At 44.8% G+C, this 19489-nt stretch overlaps 2 protein-coding genes across 3 annotated transcripts; one reads left to right on the top strand and one right to left on the bottom strand.

Annotated features, from left to right (window-relative positions):
* Positions 1 to 1489: 1489 nt before the first annotated feature.
* Positions 1490 to 4982, top strand: lgsn (lengsin, lens protein with glutamine synthetase domain). Its single transcript, XM_084573151.1, has 4 exons — positions 1490 to 1604; positions 1696 to 2377; positions 3387 to 3553; positions 3756 to 4982. The coding sequence occupies exons 1-4, from the start codon at positions 1563 to 1565 to the stop codon at positions 4947 to 4949; spliced, it is 2085 nt and encodes a 694-aa protein (XP_084429277.1). The 5' UTR covers positions 1490 to 1562; the 3' UTR covers positions 4950 to 4982.
* Positions 4983 to 5023: 41 nt separating this feature from the next.
* Positions 5024 to 19441, bottom strand: LOC311508397 (uncharacterized protein). Of its 2 annotated transcripts, XM_084573132.1 has the most exons (5): positions 19277 to 19441; positions 18347 to 18841; positions 15079 to 15243; positions 10536 to 10660; positions 5024 to 10040 (listed from the first exon to the last, which is right to left on the bottom strand). In XM_084573132.1, exons 2-5 carry the CDS (start codon positions 18788 to 18790, stop codon positions 7952 to 7954), a joined length of 2823 nt encoding a protein of 940 aa, XP_084429258.1. In that variant the 5' UTR covers positions 18791 to 18841; positions 19277 to 19441; the 3' UTR covers positions 5024 to 7951. The 2 variants fall into 2 exon arrangements, with proteins under 2 accessions (XP_084429258.1, XP_084429259.1); XM_084573133.1 differs by lacking the exon at positions 19277 to 19441 and having other exon boundaries at positions 18347 to 18867.
* Between the last annotated feature and the right edge of the window lie 48 nt (positions 19442 to 19489).

Below are 19489 nucleotides of genomic sequence, written 5' to 3'. Positions count from 1 at the left end.
AACACAAATACAAAATTTTGAAAAATATATACAAAGAATATACAAAAAATAACAATACTCTGAAATAATATAGAGAGAAAGAACTAGAAATATAAAGACATTCTGTATATACATATATATATATATATTTACTTCTGTCTCTATTTATTATACATTTGTTTATATCCTAATTTTGTAAATTGTTATTCTATTTTATTTAATTTTTTTATTATATTTTTTACTATTTCATTTTATTTTATTAGTTTTTTACTTTTATTTTATTATTTTATTTTTATTTTATTTTACTAGATTTAAACTATTTTATTTTATTTTATTTTAATTTTTTTATTTTTGTGACCAACCAATTTTCCTTGTGGATGAATAAAGTCTAAATCATTAATAAATGATTTTCATTTAACTAAAACTTTAAATAAATAATAAATAAATAAATAAATAAATATCCAGAAGACGCTCTAATATTTCTGACTAGAGCTCATGTGGCTCATTAAAGATAAAAAGCTCAACGCTTTGTTAAAGCCTGGCTCATCTCCTACTAACCCAACAGGCCTCCAGATGTAAAGCTCAGTAAGATGCTGATAAAATATGATCTTATAATCTGTTTAAGGATTTTTATGAACAATTTCAAATAAAGTTTAAGAGACAAAAACAGGCAAATAAAATAAGCTACAACTAGTCCTCATTAATGGTTTATTACTGTAAGTCTGTAAAGTGTTAATAGAGTCAGATGTTACCAGGTGTAAACATGAGATGCTCTCAGGTTCATCAAATGATCTTCATCAGCAGATCAAGTTTGTCCTGTAGATGTGGAAATGTAGATGAGAAAACCACGGGACATTCTCAAAAGCTCCAGAACTAACTGGGACTATGATGTCAACCACATACACTCACTGGCCAGTTCATTAGGTATAGGTAACCTTCTTCCTATTCAGCGTTACTTTAAAATAACTGCTGATTTAACTGTGTTTTCATTTTGTAGTGCTACCGACATGTGTTCTTATTATTTTGGCAACCCTATTTTAGACAGTGAGCCTAGGCTAAATATTTCAATCCAGTTTAACAACATCCTCCAAAATGATCATCACCTGTCTGATGCTGAATCACATTAAAACAGTGACTGAAGTCTGTAGGAGCTGATGAGTTGATGTCATCCTCATCACCATCATCATCATCGTCATCATCATCATCCTCATCCTCAGCAGTCATTGTCTGCTCTTCACCGTTTTTATCTCTCTGGAATAAATACTTTTGCTCCGATATCTTTTCTGGAAGCCCGAGCTCGGCTGCTGACCTCTGCAGTTTCAGTCTGCGCCGACACAAAGGCATCAGCTGTGAATTGTCCTCGCAGGCAGCCAATGAGCTCAGAGCTGCAGCGGCTCAGTGTCGAACCAGCGGCCGGGCCGGTGCCAGATTCCAGCCGGACTCCCGCGGGTGTTGTGGAGGGGGGGCGGGCGTGAAGAAAGAATTTTCTAATCCGTCACCATTGTACCAATTGTCTATAAAAATTAATGTGCGAGTGAGGCTCTGTCTTCACATGAGGGCGATCAAATTCCAAATCACAGTTCATGATTACAAACAAAGACATGAATGACTCGGAAGATTTGAAGGTAACAGCTCCACGTGTCTTTATTTATCTCATCTGTGTTGTAGAGAAAACTGTGCGTCAGGTTCGTCTTGACTAGGTCGTGTGTTTTCCAGGAGAGCCCGAGTAGAAGCAAAGACCAAATAGACGGCACAACGATGAGTCTCAGCAACAGGAAGGGAGTGCGGGTAACTGGGAAAAGTGTGTCCCCTGTGGACTGGACCAGCGGAGGAGGAGGTCCATCCATCGTCCACTCCCCCACCAACGTCCCCGTACCTCCAAATGCACCCACTGTTATCTCCATTGGCCCTCTGCCTCACAGGCCCCCAGAGCGAGTCGACGATCCCTGGGTGGACGAGCCAGGCGCTGGGGAGGACTGGACGAGAGAGGCCTCATCTCCGACCAGGACGTCCTACGGTGAGATGGGCATCCCCAGACAGACCATGGAGGAGCTGAAGAGCATCCTGAGGGACAGTCCTCTGCTGAACATCCGGGGCAGAGACGATGGTAAACCAGGAAGTCCCTACACGTATCTCCATGGTAGCACCGGCAGCCAGACTGGTGACGGACGGCGGGGCGATGGAAACCCTCCCGGGGCCTTCAGCACCTTCAAACCTCCCTCCGATGCTTCCAGAAGGGGGCCCCGGTCCAGAGAGAGCGCACCTATTCAGCTGCCGTCCACTGTGGATTCATCCAGCTCATTCAGGCCTGACGCCAACACAAATAGGCAGCCTGGAGTCAGGACACACTCATATGCCAGCGGCAGCTCCTCTGAAGGGACTGAAGCGTCTCATACAGGTAGGTGAGACACGAAAGGACAACTTTATTCTTGACGTAAATTAAGAAATATTATCAATTTAACATTTATTATAAATCACAGTGGAGCTCTCAGCTTGAGACACGCTGTTTAAAGATACTGGCTCATGTATAGGATGTTAATATTGAGTTAAAAATCTGATTTGTGTGAATTGACTTTATTGTCTGGACAAGATTTCAGTAAATCTGTGAAATATTCTTTTATGTTCAGTAACTGTCTGGTAGGATGATTAGTAGCTGACTAACTAGCTGACTTTTTGGTCCCAGAGAAACTCCTCAGTCATGAATTCTACATTTAGAACAATCTGGAACAATTTATTGACATGTGGAAGTTACTGTAGAGCAGGGGTGTCAAACATACGGCCCACAGGCCAACATCGGCCCATTAAAGGGTCCAGTCTGGGCCGTGGGATGAATTTGCAGAGTGATAAAATGACGTTCAGTAAAACTAACGGCTATTTCTATTTGTCTGTTAAGGGTTACACTCTTCTAGTAAGAGTTGTGAACATAACACAACCCTGAGACACTGTGGGATGAATTAAAGGATTATCTGAACTTATTCTAAACAGCAGATGGCAGCAGAGCACTGAAACTACTTTTATTTTTCTTAGGAAATTTCAGGTTGTTCTTAAAATGCTTTGTAATCTGATTCATTGAACGTACATATTTTTCTAATGTACTTCTTCGCACGAAAACAGATTGAAAAAAAAATTTCGTTGTCCTTATTAATAGATTATTTTTCTATTATGTTGAGATCAAATGTGGCTCCTGAGCTAAAACACCACTGCTGTAATTAACTGAATATCTATGGGACATTTTAAACCTTGTCAGTGATCTCTGATGGACGTACCAGGACACCAGTCTACCTCAGACCTGTTTGCCTTCTCTTTGTTGTGATTTCTGTGTATTTATTGCTCTTAAAAGCCTACAGTGCCGTTTATTCCACTACAACTACTTGAACTCAAAGGTTGCTCCAAACTGTTTTCCTCAGATAACGGAAACGAGGCCGCAGAGATCTCGGTGAACCAGAGGTTCATAGCAGCCATGGAGCAAATCAAGCAGCAGATTGCTCGAGAGAACATCAACTTTGTTCGGTTCGAGGCCACCGACCTCCACGGGGTGTCGAGGTCCAAGACGGTGCCTGTCCGCTTCTTCCATGTAATAAACTCTAAACACACTCTCTTCATCTGTTTATCTATGTGTGAAGATAATGTCAGAATTGTAATCAGCGACTCCCTACAACCCCAACCCTAACCCCTCCCCCAACCCCCACCCGAACCCCTAACCCTAACCCCTAACCATGACACAAGAGTGGTTTCAAGAAGAAAACAGATACATTTGTCTAATTGTGAATTCACAGGAGAAAGCGGTCTATGGGGTACCGATGCCAAGAAGCTACTTGGAGCTGACTCTGAGTCCTAAAAGCAACGAAGTGGACCACGCTAACACCGCCAACTTCAGCAGTGACATCCTTCTGATCCCCGACCTATCGACCTTTAAGGTCCTACCCTGGGCTGAGCAGACAGCACGGGTCATCTGCGACCCATGCACCGTGACAGGTAACCCACTTCGCACCTCGCCTCGGCTCATCGCCAAGCAGATGCTCAGCCAGCTCCAGAGCCTGGGGTTCTCCCTGCACTCGTCCTTCACCTATGAATGCTGTGTACTTGGAGCGCCGGACCGGATCGGACCCAAGACTCTCCTGTTTCCCGCCACTACCCTGCTCAGCAACCATGACCTGCCGTTCTTCCAGCAGCTGGTGGATAGCATGTACTGCATGGGTGCTGACATAGACAGCATCTCCTCCGCGAGCGGCCCCGGCCAGATGGAGATCAACCTGAGGCCGGAGTTTGGCATCTCGGCCGCCGATAGCGCCTTCACCTTCCGCACTGGCATCAAGGAAATGGCTCGTAAACACAGCTACATCGCCAGCTTTTTCACCGACGACGGTCTTTACAATGCCGGGGTGCTCTCTCACAGCCTTTGGGACGCCAGTGGGCGACGTAGCCTCTTCCACAGTGGAGAGAAGGCGGGCGAGATGTCTGAGATTGGCAGGAAGTGGCTGGCCGGCCTCCTCACCCACTCTGCTGCCCTGAGCTGCCTGATGTCACCCGGCCTGGGCTGCCGTAGCCACATCGCCAAGACGGTCAAAGACCCAAAGCGGATGCTGTACGCCACCTGTGGCAGCAACGATAACAGCAGCTCCTTTAACGTCAAGTTTCACGGCGGGAGGGAGACCCACATCGACAACAAGCTGGGCTCGGCCATGGCCAACCCTTACGTTGTGCTGGCGGCGACAGTGGCCGCAGGACTGGACGGTATCAGACGAAACCTGAACGTTGAGAGCGGTCTGAACAAAGCCCCCACTCAGCAGAAGGAGTTTGCCATTCCTGTGAAGCTGGATGACGCTCTGGAGAGTCTGGACGAAGACCACGTCATTCGCAGCGCCCTCGGAGAGCCGTTTGTTCAGTATTTTATTGCCATGAAAAAGTTTGAGATTGAGACCCAGGAACTGGATGATGAGAGGAATAAATGCCTCGAGTATTTCATCTGAAATGTCACAGCTCATGTCACAGCGCTCGCTTTTACCGCTCTAATAAAAGGATGAGAAACAGCTGCTTGAATATAAGAAGTTTTATTTTATTTTATATACAATACTAACACCTTATTATATACAGATATTTTTCAAAGTCATTTAAATAAAGGTATAACCACCCCCAGTGTTCAGAGTGTTATTGTGCTGTTTTGTTGTTGTGTGCGTTTTTTTTTTAAATGAGTTTTTCCAAGAACAATACTGATCCTGCTGCGTTTATTAGTGTGAACAGTTTTTTAAATGTTTCACCAGAATATTAAAGAAAGGGAACAAATGATTTAATCCAAAGTTGGTTCTACATTGTGCACCTATTTAAGAGGTTTGTTTTCCAGTGTGTAATGAGCATGAGAACCTCTTGAGGTCACTAGTATGGCTGTCATATACACCAATAAGGCATAACATTATGACCACCTTCCTGATATTGTGGTGACTCATCAGAGAATGGACATGGGCCTTCTGAGGGTGTCCTGTGGTGTCTGATCAACAGAATGTTGTTAGTGGGGGGGTCTTTGAGGGGAGGGGCCTCTGTGGATCATCCCACAGATACTTGATCAGTTTTGGATCTAGTGAATCTGGAGGCCAGGTCAACACCTTGTGCTGTTCTTCATGTTTTGTTTTTTAGTTGTTCCTAAAGTGTTTTTGTGTGTGTGTCTGTGTCAGGCTGCATCCTGCTGGGGATGGCTGCTGCCATCAAGGAGTGTCATTGCTATGGGGTGGGGGTGCCTGGTCTGGTCTAGGTGGGTGCTACATGTCTAAGTAACATCCACACCAATGAATGCCAGGTCCAGAAGTTTCCCAGCAGAACACTGAACTGTCACAAGATGGTTTAAATGTTATTGACTTCTCCTGTCAGTGGTCGTAATGTTGTGGCTGATCGGTGTACTCTGTATAACCTCAGTATCAATCAGTTGCGCAGATAAATTTTTCATTTCTTCACACAAAGCGACTAAAGTAATGAGTAGGACAAATTTGAAGAAATTCCCTCAATGCCTTCCTAAGATGGGCCACTGGGTCTGGTTCTGGTTCTGGGTCTGAGTCTGGTCTGTTGCCTCCTGATAGTTACTAGTTGGCCAAATATCTCAGTTTTTCGAGATACTGGGTCACAATTCTGGATCTGGATTGTGCTAATTACTGTGAACCTACCTACTGGCTCCACCTAGAACCGCTCAGTTTTCAGTGAAGACCTTGAAGGAATTTAATAAAAGCTCTTAAATGTAATTTTGAGTTTTCCAGAGAGAAACACACTGTCTTCACTTAGAGGTTGTTTACACAGAGGAGTACAAAAGGCTGATAGAGAGCTTCGTCACATGGCTACCTTATGAGGCAGATTCATGAGAACACAGAATCACAGGACGACCCATCTCACCAGGATTAAAGCTCTGCGTTTGTGACCGGTGCCCCGGGGGGGGGGCTGAACGGCCACAACCCAGAGAGAGAAACTACTGGCAGCTATGGCCGTGCTTTAGGTGCAACAAAGGCCTTTTATTGGCAAGTTTATTCTTACAAGGATTACAGATACGCTGAGTGAGAGCTTGTTCTCAGCGCTGCTCAGGCTGCAGATCGCTGTGTTTTCATCTGTACACAGTATAACCTGATCTGACTTGTTGAAGTTAGTCCTTGATCAGACAGCGATAGAGAGATGGTCACAACCCACTATCGTCCAGAGGCTCCGGTCTCAAGGTGTGAACGATGGGTGAACCTTCTTGGAGACAGATGTTCAGACCGTGTTGTAGATCGATGGCAGATTATATCCCAGTCCACCTCCTCTGCTCAGAGAGGGTTTCTCCAATTTGACACAGATGGCTTCTGTTACTCCACTTTCAAACTCTTCCCTGGCTAAAATGTGGACATTGTTGTGCTCAAAGGAGTGTCCTGGAGTTGGACCCATGAATCCTGGTCTAAAGAGCAGGCTCTCCTGTGTTGAGCCATGAGTTTGCGGATGGCGTTGTTTGGTTTCTCCAGTGAACAAGTCTGTAATGAAACGTCTTTAAGAAAGTCCAGTCGTCTTTGTTTCAACTTGTTTTTTCTTTTTTGGGATACACCATGACCTGGATGACTGAGAACCTCCACAGATGTAATTCTTGAGTTATGGCCTAAAACAGAGTTGCAGTGACCTTTACCACCAAATCCCAACAGTTCATCCTTCAGTCCCCTCAAGGCGTTCGTTGGGGTACCACTGTATCATCCATCGTGTTAAACATTTGGATTTTGCTGTATCACAGCCATACATTTCAAACATCACTATCTTCCCTGAGGAAGGTCACACACTCATGAGAGGACAACAGGCCAAAATGTACAACTACAATCAGTCGTGTTAGGTAAAACTATACGCATAATTAGGGTAAGGCTTCCATAAAAACACCACTACCTGACTTCCACAGTGTGTTTGTGGCTGTCAGTCTTCCTACTTTGGTGGTTTAATATTTTTGAAAACTTCCAGCAGATTTAAGCAAATATTACCCAGAACTGAGGGAAATAGTTGCATTGTTGGTTGAATCATTGCTGCGTTTCATTAACAGGAGATTAAATGACGAAACTTCCCAAAAAAGACAAAACAAACAAAAAAAAAGATCAGTTTTTAACAATTATTTCTACGAGTCATCTCACACGATGGTTTCAAACAGCTGCCATCACACTCGCCCTGCTTTAGTCTGGACTTAATCATATTCTAACAACAACCCGTTGGCGTACCAGCTCAGAGTAATGCATACACAGATTAAGTAGCACATACCTGATGCATCTTATCTTGTGTTCATCAGTGATAAATATCTTGTAACCCATCAGCAGGAAGCTACTTCACACTGCAGTAGTGTAAACATACAGCCTGTGTGTGTGTGAGCCAAAATAAATCAATGCACAAAAAAGGATTACACACCAACTTTGCCTTCATTTCTGTTGAAGTCGTATCGTCTTACAACTCCTTGGAGGGGATTAATAAAGTTCCTTTGACTCTAGTTGCAGCCCTACTTGTTCTTGCTGATCAGATTTCCCATTCGCTGCATGAACTTTCCCAGTTTGTTGTCGGGGCCGCTTTGGGTCTGATACGCCGGATAGCCGGATCCCTGCCTGTTCAGAGAGGAGCTCCTGTCCTTGTCGGAGGAAAACATGCTCGTCGTCCTCATCGACTTATCCATACGGATCTTTTCAGTGCTCAGCAGATACTCGTACCGACTGTAGGCTTTCTCTCTGGTGGCCTCATAGACTGTCGCTCCTTCGCCTTCCAGAGCGCTCCCTGAGGCTCGGTCCTGGTCTGCTGTGAGGTTCGTCTTCCTTTTGCTCGACCGCTGAGGGGTCAATCTCAGGAAAGGGGATTTTTGCGCCTCCGCCTCCGATGGACCACTGAGGGAGTTCTGGGACTTGGAGATGCTCTGTGATTGACCTTTCTGTGTGGTTTGCTCAGCGGTGGCTGCCTGTGGACGGTACGCCCTGAGGGGTTGGTTTGATCCTGAGCTGTTCGGCGATCTCAAAGAGGACTTTCTCTGGAGTGACTTATCTTTTTTAGCTTTCTTTTCATCTGACAATAGTGCCGACTGAGCTTTCTTTGTCATTGAATTCTTCCTCTGAAGTGCTGCTTCCTCACGCTCTGTTTGGCCTTTGTCTGCGTCAGTAGCCTCCACTGCATGCTGAGATGCATTTGAAAGCTTCGGTTTACTTTCAGCTCCATCAGAAATGGATTTCTTTCCTCCTCTTGGAGCAGTTGAGCCCGTGCTGTTGGCTACCTTATGAACAGAACCATGGGTTCTACCGGCTTGATCTTCTGCAGGTAAACCAGAGTCCTCCTTTGGAACAGTTTTCCTGTCTTTGTAACTCTCTTCACTCCGGTCTTTGGGAGCTGCAGCCAAACTGTTAACTTGAGGGTTTGAACTGTCCTTTTCTTCGGGCATCTCCGTCAAAGACTCCATCGCCCTTGGGTGCTGGATATTTTGGCTGCTTGATGGCAAGTGCGCGAGTTTCAGTGTTGCATCATTCAGTTTGGCATCTAAATCGGCAGCGGATGTCGTTCTGGAAATAGGCTCATGCCACTCGTACGCCTGCATCGTCTTTCGATCTGAACCAGTTTTGATGTCATAGTGAGAGGCAGAGCGCTGAGAATCAGTCAGAGGTTGCTCTCTTTTATCACCTGCTTTCATGGGCTCACGGGCTTCTAGGTTGGAGCTGTCTTGTGCATGTGTCTCTAATTCTGCCATGCTCTGTCTCATGTCTAGACCTCTCAAGGAAGACTTAAATTTAGCTCTCTCTAGAGGCACATACAAGGACCTCAAGGACTCTTGGCTTTGCCTGAAATTGGAATATTCCTGCAGACTGAGCCTCTTTTGCCTCATTTCTTCCATTCTTTGCTTTATGTCCCTCGACCTGTAGTGAATCAGATTGGACTGATGCTCATTCAAGCCCGTGTGACTGCTATGTGGAGATATCGCATCACAGCCGTCTGGGTACATATCGTTCTCATTGAGGTACGTGTCAATCTTCCACTTGTGGAGGGATGTTTCAGAGTTGAATGGTATCAGATTCTGGTCCGCACCGTAGCGAGTCTGGTGCCTGTGGTGCTGCTGAGACGACCTGTTGGTCTGGAGAAGATCCCCCCCACCCCTCATATTAGATCCTCTCATCTCTGGAGGAACGGGCCCTCCACCGTCCCGGGTTCCCATCCTGAGTCGAGTCATTGAGTTTAACTTCTGCAGTTCCTCCCCGTAACTGTGTCCCCTCACCATGTTCCCCATGTCGTGGTGGTGAGACTGATGCAGCCTCTCCTGCACGCTCAGGCCCCTGGTCATCATAGCGTTGTTGTACCTGTCATCCTGAGCACTTCTTATGCCGTGCATCGCTCTGGATCTCATGTTGATTTGATTTAGAGAAAGCTGGCTGGAGTTCGGGTTCCGCATGTGCACGGGGTCCGCCAGGTATGGGGCGGGTTGCATCCCTCTAGACAGGACCGCGGGAACTGTGGAGCGAGCGTAGAGTCTTCTGAACTCCTCGTCGAAAGAGGAAACCAGCTGCCCCGTGACAACCAGGACCATGCTGAGGTTGATCTTCTCAAACGACCAGGAGTAGCTGAAGAAGAAAATGAAGATTCAGTTCATGAAGAGAACTAGAATGGATGAGTATTGATCCCCCATTAGACATTAGTGACAATGAACTCCTGCAGATCAGACATAGACTGTATAGAAATATGGACCACGTCTCCTCTTCCTCTCATTGGCCAAACTGACTCTATTTTCCCGGGGATATGGGCGGTGCCATCTTGTGAGTTTGGAGCCAGAGTCTGATTGATGTCCCGCCCACACTTCCTCCAGACTCACTCATGTTTAATTAATACTACGCTCTGCTCTACCTCCACCAGTTACAAGGAAATGTTGGATTATACATGGTACTTATTTATTTATTCACGTATTTTTTCCAACTCTCACGGCCGGTTGCCATGGCATCTTTTGAGGAGCTGCTTCGTCCATCTTTATACAGTCTATGAGATGAACTAATGATACAAGTAGACTGAGAAACGCATCATAAGTCTCGGTGACAGGTGGACAGGGTCGGTCGGTGACTCACCTGTATGTCCCGTACAGAACCGTCCGGCCATCCAACAGAATGAACTTCTGTTCCAAACCTCCATGAAACTTCATCCCGGAGCGACAGCTATACTGCTGCCCCTGAACCGTCCGAACACGGAGATTCTGATTGAGAAATTAAAAAGATATTAATTCAAGTTAACAACAAAACAATAAATAATCTGTACGTTTTATTTTACATGGCAGAGAGCAGAATTTATAATCTGTGTTCCCATAGGCCAGACCAACTTCCCTGCCCGCAAAATATTTTTTTGGCTGCTGTCTCTCCGTTGGGAGCTGATTATGCTCCGGCAAAGATCAGGCGGGCCAATCAAATCGTTTGGGGGTGGGGGCTTTTACATGGTGATGGACAGAACAGCAACATCTGTTCTGCAGACAGACAAACGAACTGTTTGGAGTCCACTATCGCATCTGTTGTAAAAGATGTAATTAAAACATTTGTTGAGAATGTCTAAATTGCTTAATGTCACATACTTAGTTGCTCTGATTGGTTGGGAGACAATCCAGCTGTGTGCAGAGGTGTTTCTGTCTCTGTATCGGTTGAAAGACGCCCCATAATGGAATCATTAGTTGTTACCAAACTTATATTCTGACAAGAATTGAGTCCACTGAGAACAATGTATGCCTTTAACTATAAAACCAGTAAAGTGAAACGCACTGCCCAGCTCCTGTTGGTTTTTGTTGCACATTTTTGATCACGTCACAACCTTTTCAACAGAAAAGCATTGCATCACAAACCGGAATGTGACATTACCTGCTCAAAAATCACTCAGGCGCTCACAGGAGACACTTCGGCACACATTACACAGTTGCAGTATTATGAGTATTATTCTACGGTAGGGTTCGGTTTGACTAGTCTGGCAACTTTGGTAAGACTGTCAACAGGATAATACCTCTCTGTTATGTACAAAGGATTCATTCTCTTGAATAAACAAACACAAAAGCACAAGATAACTGGGTTCTCTTTGTCTACTGTCAGGACTTGTATGAAAATCCACTGAAGTCATTTTTATGCAGAAATGTAAAAATAATCTGAGGGGTACAAATACTTTTAAGATGTCCTGATGTGTGTGAGCTTCACAAATTCATATAATGTGGCGTTCAGCATTTAGAGAGATGTCTCCTTGCTTTCACTTGGAGTGTGGTTTATTACTCATTAGTGTATTTGAGCAAATGTTTTTGTACAGACATTCACGTTTCCAAGAAGATGATGCAATTACAACAAGAACAGACACGATTCAGAGTCTGATACAGACTGATAGTTTACAGATCAGATTCAAATTTGAGTTCTGATCACTGTAAATGGTTCTTGTGCATGTCAGGTTTGATAATCTTCAGTTTCACCTTCAACTGAACTGACGATCCAATCTCATCTCCAACATTTAAGAATACACCAATCAGCCACAACATTATGCACCCCCACCCCATAGCAATGACACTCCTTGATGGCAGCAGCCATCCCCAGCAGGATGCAGCCTGACACAGACACACACACAAAAACACTTTAGGAACAACTAAAAAAAAAAAACATGAAAAACAGCACAAGGTGTTGACCTGGCCTCCAAATTCACTAGATCCAAAACTGGACCACAGGACACCCTCAGAAGGCCCATGTCCATTCTCTGATGAGTCACCACAAGGGAGACCTGCACAATATTAGGAAGGTGGTCATAATGTTATGCCTTATTGGTGTGAAAACAAGCACAATGAGAAACATGGCATCACAGCCAAGTGAAGATGCCAAGAAATGACTACAGTGAAGGTATCTAAGCAATGGAGCCTAAAAACAAACACTGGATGAGTTATTTCCACAGCTCCATCACCATCAGAACATCAATTCTCGGCTTAAACCAACTCCACCCCGACCAAAGATAAGTGGCGCTGTCTTTAGAGATATGCTGCCCCATCTAGGGTGGATCCCTGTGGAAAATGATTCACCCTGCAGGGGGATGATGAGCACAAACACACCAGAGCTATTTTAAGACCAATGAAAAAAAAAGTGCTGACTGTCATGAAGTCCTCACAGATCTCACAGATCTTTAACCACCCATCTAAGTAGCTTCGTCAGTTCTAAAAGACGGGTGAGGAGTTGCCCCTCTGAATGGAGCTCCGACCCATTATCGGTCAAATTAAAGTTTATACTCATGCAACCGGTCTACGCCATAGAGGGCATTTATACCGGTGTCTGAAACGTTAGGTTTCACTCAGTACTTCACACAATGAGTGAAGTCAATAAATGTGCATCAACAGTTATTTTCAGTTTTGCAGCATAGAGAAGACGTCTGGGTAGAGACCTTTCTCTGCCTGACCAGGCACTGAGACAGAGCCGCTGTGGCCTTTGTCACCATCGATCCGTAGGTAGATTTCCAAGGAGGTGCTTGACAGGTTACGCCGTAGCCTACAGTTTAGAAGTGACGCGTAAATAAGTTTAAGTTTCAGACCTTCAGACTCTTGTCTCTGGACGATAACGGGCTGCTGTTCATTGGGGAAATTAAAACAGGATCATGACAGATTCGTCCAACTACAGGTGAGTATCTGGTCGTTAACAGACTCTAGCTGTGTGAGTTTCTGATCATCAACACCAACAGATGTTCCCATTTAAACCCCAACTCCTCCACCTGTCTTTTAGAACTGAACATGAAACGTCTTCAAGAAACTCTACAAGTCTAGTCGACCTTGTTTCAGCATCACGCTGTAAAAATATTTACATCAGGTGACCCTTTTTCACCTTTCACCTTTTCTTCTAAACTCCTGAAAGATGAAAACATTTCTTTGATTCAGCGAATCCAAGTTGTTCAAATAAATATTCAAAGTAAAGGATCCCACACACGTTGGTGATACTCAACATGATCAAACCTGTTGGTGTTAATTTTTTCCGAGGCTGTTATTTTAGTGATGTTACCAGCGAAGAGCTTTGCATGAAGATCACAGAGCTGTCACTGTGTCGGCTCTGATGACTCGTTGTTTGGACAGTTAAGACATCACCACCGTGCTGTCAAACAGGAAAATCCAGCCACGCTAACAGATCTGTCCTACGGCTGACGGAGGTGTCTCTAGTGTGATAATGACAGGTAATAAGGCGGCGGGGGAACTGTAGGTAAATGACGGCGAGTCCAAGAGCGCGTAGAACAAATTTAAACTGAAGAAAGGTTACGCCACAGGCTAAACTTCACAAATAGAAGGAATCATTTTCCAACAGGAAGCCTTTCAATCTTAAAAGCTTCTTATATGTTAACATTAGAACTATATGAAGTGGAGGCAGTGGACAGCTCTTATATAGCACCTGTACCCAGAAACACAATCATCAAACAAGATAAACACTTTGTCTTTAAATGGAACGGAACAGGGAGATTTTCTGCAGCTCAGGAACACAAGGTAGATTGATAATGAAGGCGTGGAGCGGAAAGTGTTAGTTAGTTAGACTGACTGGTGGTGGTGGTAGGCCTCAGACAACCAGACTCATAATATACTGGATGTAGAGAAGACTCTGAGCTTAATAAAAGTGTTTAAAGTGAAGCTGACCATATAAATTTAATAATCTTATGTTTTTAGACATTTGTGTGAAAATGTGTCATTAGTGGTGTAGTTATGGCAAACATTATGGTTTGCCAGGTCACCTTATACTTTGACCTTTTACAACCAAATTCTAGTCAATTCACTGAAGGTAGGACAGACCAGGGTGTTCAGCTGATCAGCCACAACATTATGACCACTGACAGGAGAAGTGAATAACATTTAAACCATCTTGTGACAGTTCAGTGTTCTGCTGGGAAACTTCTGGACCTGGCATTCATTGGTGTGGATGTTACTTAGACATGTAGCACCCACCTAGACCAGACCAGGCACCCCCACCCCATAGCAATGACACTCCTTGATGGCAGCAGCCATCCCCAGCAGGATGCAGCCTGACACAGACACACACACAAAAACACTTTAGGAACAACTAAAAAAAAAAAACATGAAGAACAGCACAAGGTGTTGACCTGGCCTCCAAATTCACTAGATCCCAAACTGATCAAGTATCTGTGGGATGATCCACAGAGGCCCCTCCCCTCAAAGCCCCCCCCCCACACTAACAACAGGACACCCTCAGAAGGCCCATGTCCATTCTCTGATGAGGTGGTCATAATTTTATGCCTGATCGGTGTACAAACAAGCACAATGAGAAACATGGCATCACAGCCAAGTGAAGATGCCCAGAAATGACTACAGTGAAGGTATCTAAGGAATGGAGCCCAAAAACAAACACTGGATGAGTTATTTCCACAGCTCCATCACCATCAGAACATCAATTCTCGGCTTAAACCAACTCCACCCCGACCAAAGATAAGTGGCGCTGTCTTTAGAGATATGCTGCCCCATCTAGGGTGGATCCCTGTGGAAAATGATTCACCCTGCAGGGGGATGATGAGCACAAACACACCAGAGATACTTTAAGACAAAGACATTGTGTCACCACAAGGGACACAATATTAGGTCATAATGTTATGGCTGATCGGTGCAGTCATCTATCATCAACTTACCTTGAGGTCCTGGATGTTGATGCCCACCCTGTGTGACATGGCGAGGAAGCTCTTGAAGTTGGAGTCGTCCAGGAGGATGTAGACCACCACCCCCCTCAGCGTCGCACTGATGATCTCCTTGAAAATGTCCACGTCGGTGAACACGTCCATCGCTATGGCAACGACCTGGAGACAAATTAAACATGAGGGCCTGCTACGACTTCATCCGAGTAAAAATTAATTTTAAAACCGTAAACAGCTCCTTTCTGACTCGATCAGATTAATGTCAAATTAGATAAAATATAAATTTTTATTATTTATGAAAAACAATGAAATATGGTTTAGCAGAAATTTAAAGAACTCTCTACGACAGGGGTGTCAAACATGAGGCCCGTGGCCCGCCAGAGGGTCCACTCTGGCCTCCGGGATGAGTTTGGAAAAGAATAGGAGAAGAAGAAGGAAGAATAAGAAGGAAGGAGGAAGAGAGAAAAGAGAGTGAGGAGAAGGAGATGAGGAAAGAGGAGAAGAAGAAAATGAAAGAGGAGGAGGCGGATTGAAAATCAGAAAGAAGGAAGAAGAAGAAGAGGGAGAAGAAAGAGGAGGAGGAGGAAGAGATGAAGGAGGAGAAGAAGAAGGAGGAAGATAACAGTGAGAAAGAAGGAAGAAGAAGGAGGAGGAGAACGAGGAAGAGATGAAGGAGGAGGAGGAGGAGAAGATAAGGAGGATTGAAAATCAGAAAGAAGGAAGAAGAAGGGGATGAGGAGGAAGAGACGAGGGAGGAGTGGAAGAACAAGGAAGAGTAGAAGATTGAGGAGGAGAAGAAGGAGAAGGAAGAGGAGGAGGAGGAAGATTGAAAATCAGAAAGAGGGAAGAAGAAGAAGAAGGGGGAGAAGGAAGAGGAGGAGGCGGAAGATGAGAAGAAGGAGGAAGAGGGAGAGGGGGAGGAGAAGAACAAGGAGGAGTAGAAGAAGGAGGGAAGGAGGAGGAGGAAGATAAAAATCAGAGAGGAGGAAGAGGACGGGCTCTAGGAGGTGTCTCATTATATCTGTAAAGTAGAACGATCAGAACGAGTTTTATCTGCTCCAGCTACAACCACATCACTACAGACCACTGAGAGCAGCTAATCAGTTATTATCAGACGTGATTATCTGAGGAATGAAAAGTCTATTTCCTGCACACACACCCACACACCCACACACACACACACACACACACACACACTGCTGAAACGTATGAATCAGCTCTGGAGACGGCGAGGCCGGTGGTTGTCGCAACACGTGGACGTGAACCCTGAACACATCACGCCGAGACACGCCATCCGTCTAAAGTCAGACGTGTCAACCTTCTCCAGGAGGAACTCATTTCTCATCGCCAAAAAAATGTGACTTTTGTTTCAGTGCAGCTGGGTGGAGAACGAGGGAACATACGCCGCATGCCGTGGCATGACTTCTAACCATGTGCTCTCCTAAAAGAAATAATGACTGATAATCTGCCTCAGGTGCTGAGTTTCTCCTGCAGTCAGGATTCTGACATCTGCAAGACGTTAAACTTCAGTAGCTGCTGGATACATGTCGACGTTACAGGAAACACTTACCTCATAAAATTACTGTTTGATAAAGTGTCAGCTGATATGTTTTAACTGAAGCCTCCATATATGTGGTTTGTTGTAGTTACTCTACTCTTTCCTAACGATGCTACTTCTAAACAGGCAGCTGCAGCTCATTACACATCAATTAAGATAATAAAATAACAACCCAACATACAGTATGACACATTTCTGAATTCCTCAAGCTGAAGCTCCTGTCATTTCTTTAGCCCATTTCTTAACCTCCATTTATCAAGGCCCAGGTACAGGTGCTGTTTTCTTATGCTGTCCCAAAATACCTGAATCCACCTTATTTAGTAGCAGTGTCCCATGAAGGCTGGACCTTCAGACCAGAAAGAGGGAAGAAGAAGAAGGAGGGGAATGAGGAAGAGGAGGAGAAGAAGAAGGAGGAGGATTGAAAATCAGAAAAGAAGAAGAAGAAAAAGAGGGAGAAGAAAGAGGAGGAGGAGGAAGATAACAGTGAGAAAGAAGGAAGAAGAAGGAGGAGAACAGGAAGAGTAGAAGAAGGAGGAGAAGAAGATGAAGGAGGAGCAAGAAGGAGGAGGAGGAGGAGAAGTACATGGGCAAGGAGGAGCGGAAGGAGGAGAAGATAAGGAGGACTGAAAATCAGAAAGAAGGAAGAAGAAGGGGATGAGGAGGAAGAGACGAGGGAGGAGGAGTGGAAGAACAAGGAAGAGTAGAAGATGGAGGAGGAGAAGAAGGAGAAGGAAGAGGAGGAGGAGGAGGAAGATTGAAAATTAGAAAGAGGGAGGAAGAAGAAGGGGGAGAAGGAAGAGGAGGAGGAGGAGGAGGAGGAAGGAGTACTTTAGAAGTACAGAACACCCTGAGTGGTGTGTCCAGACCAGAAACAGATTCCACTGATACTTTTGTTTTGTCAACTAACAAAATGAGAAACCAAACACACGTGCATCATCTCTCTCAGTCTTTAAACATAAATAAATCATAATTAATTCAGCATTTCTAATTAATTTAGCGTTCTATAAACTGACCCGGTTACTAAACTGAATCTAAACTTACATTAATCATTTCATTGTAAAAACGCCGCTGAAGCAATTAAGTAAAATCTGTTTAAAGCCACTATGAGACCAGATGTAGTAATATTTTATGTAATATTTATTTTACAGTCACTACTTGTGTTTTTACTGGAGTTATGACTTTTGCGAATGAAGCGAATCTACTGACCGGCTCTTTAAAGCGAACAATGGTGACAGAGACGGTGTAGTGGTGAGAATAACAGCGGACACGGGTTCAATCAGGAGTCACAAAGGTGTTTACTGAATCTCTCACACAATAAATAAATAAAGTATCTGTCTACGTAGAATCTATATTTCAGATATAGATAAGACTCAGATACTCTACCAGGAGGGGTTAGGGTTAGGGTTAGGGTTCTGACCCTTTTAAACAGCTCTCAGTTCAAAGAGCCATAAATCTAACGTCTGGTTTTTATTTTAGGACTGGTCAGGTCAGCTGCTTGTGTGTTCCTGCATACTTCAGCCAAGCCTTACACTCTACGGTGTCTGTGTATTTCTGTATGTTCTCCTGCGTGAAGCAACGCCTTTCATTGTGCGTTTGTGTTACTGATAAATGCCTATTGTCTTGTTATTGTGCAGCGTAAAAGTTCTGCTGCTCACCAGAGACAGGAACGCCTACGTACTTCATTCAGACATTAAATTGGGGCCTCACCTGCCGTGCCTCCTGGATCTGCTTGCGGATCACCTCTTTGATGGTCGGCGTGTTGTGCCTGGGGGGGTGGAACAGCAGGCTGATGCTGGTGTCCGTGCCGTCCAGCATGACGTCCGTCCAGCCCAGGTCCAGGTCTGGGACCTCCTCGTCCGACTCGGTGGGGAAGTAAGTGGAGTGGCCGAGGTCCTCCAAGACCCGTCTCCCCTCGGAGTTGTCGACGTCGTCCACAAGCGGCAGCTCTGCATTTTGCAAGATGAAGAAGATCTCCTCCTCCGACAGAAAGTGGCTGACCTGCTCGGCCTGGAGGAACTCCTCGTAGGCCTCTTTGCCTCCACACAGCAGGGCGTAGATGGCCAGGCGGTAGGACTCTCTGTAGTGTGGCTGGATGTACGGCACCGTGTCTTCGTCTTTCAGTGAAGACAGGCAGGACAGTTTGGACTCCATGGAGGACAAATCCTCTCCAAGTCTCTATGTGCAACGGGTTCTCTTCTTTACCTTCAGTGTGGCACGTAATAAGACTATTAGATCTACTTTTTCAGACCCAGAATTATTTGCCAAGTGCATGAAGTTAATAACATTTACAGTAACACTGCTCAGTAAACTTGACCCGGACATGCAGCAGAAAACGGATGCATTAACTCATCAGTGCAGTCTAAAAATATGATTCAAGACCTTTCAAGAAGTTTTTCAGGATTTGCAAATACCATGAGTTAATCCGGCCTTTCCTGTAACGAAGCAACCGATACTGAGAGAAAGAGAGAAAGAGAGAAAGACAGAAAGACAGAAAGATCTTTTCTTATGCAAAGAGGTAAAAAGTGATTCACCACAAGCTGGTAAACAACGAGGCCTGGGGTGACTTCTTTAGTTACTTATCTTTGAACATTATGACTGAAACATATTCAGTGACAGACAGACTTAAAGCAGACTTACTTCATAACTGGCATAAAAAAGAAATTGAGGTTCTCCCGTGTGCTCCCAGTCCTGATCGTCCTGGATCTTTAAAGAATAAACAGCTCAGCAAATACAGAGTTAAACGGCTCCGTCAGCCTCGGTGTGTGAACTATTACTAACACGAAGCAGCAGTGTTAAAGGTGTGTATCTGAACTCTCTCTGTGTAAACTAACAGCCTGTCGTACCTGCCCT

The sequence above is a fragment of the Chelon labrosus genome, assembly GCF_963514085.1.
Source record: "Chelon labrosus genome assembly, chromosome: 2".
Lineage (NCBI taxonomy): Eukaryota > Metazoa > Chordata > Actinopteri > Mugiliformes > Mugilidae > Chelon > Chelon labrosus.
Note: the sequence above shows the minus strand (reverse complement) of the source record. Positions and strands in the feature narration are given on the sequence as shown.

What these genes read in the sequence shown, in the direction of transcription:
- lgsn (XM_084573151.1), top strand. Translation starts at nt 1,563, where the DNA reads ATGATTACAAACAAAGACATGAATGACTCGGAAGATTTGAAG. An exon ending in ATGACTCGGAAGATTTGAAG is followed by an intron (nt 1,605 to 1,695) that starts GTAACAGCTCCA and finishes TGTGTTTTCCAG; the next exon opens with GAGAGCCCGAGTAGAAGCAA. An exon ending in TGCCTGTCCGCTTCTTCCAT is followed by an intron (nt 3,554 to 3,755) that starts GTAATAAACTCT and finishes GTGAATTCACAG; the next exon opens with GAGAAAGCGGTCTATGGGGT.
- LOC311508397 (XM_084573132.1), bottom strand. Translation starts at nt 18,790, where the DNA reads ATGGAGTCCAAACTGTCCTGCCTGTCTTCACTGAAAGACGAAGACACG. An exon ending in TCAACATCCAGGACCTCAAG is followed by an intron (nt 10,661 to 15,078) that starts GTAAGTTGATGA and finishes TTTCTCAATCAG; the next exon opens with AATCTCCGTGTTCGGACGGT. An exon ending in GTTCTGTACGGGACATACAG is followed by an intron (nt 10,041 to 10,535) that starts GTGAGTCACCGA and finishes TTTCTTCTTCAG; the next exon opens with CTACTCCTGGTCGTTTGAGA.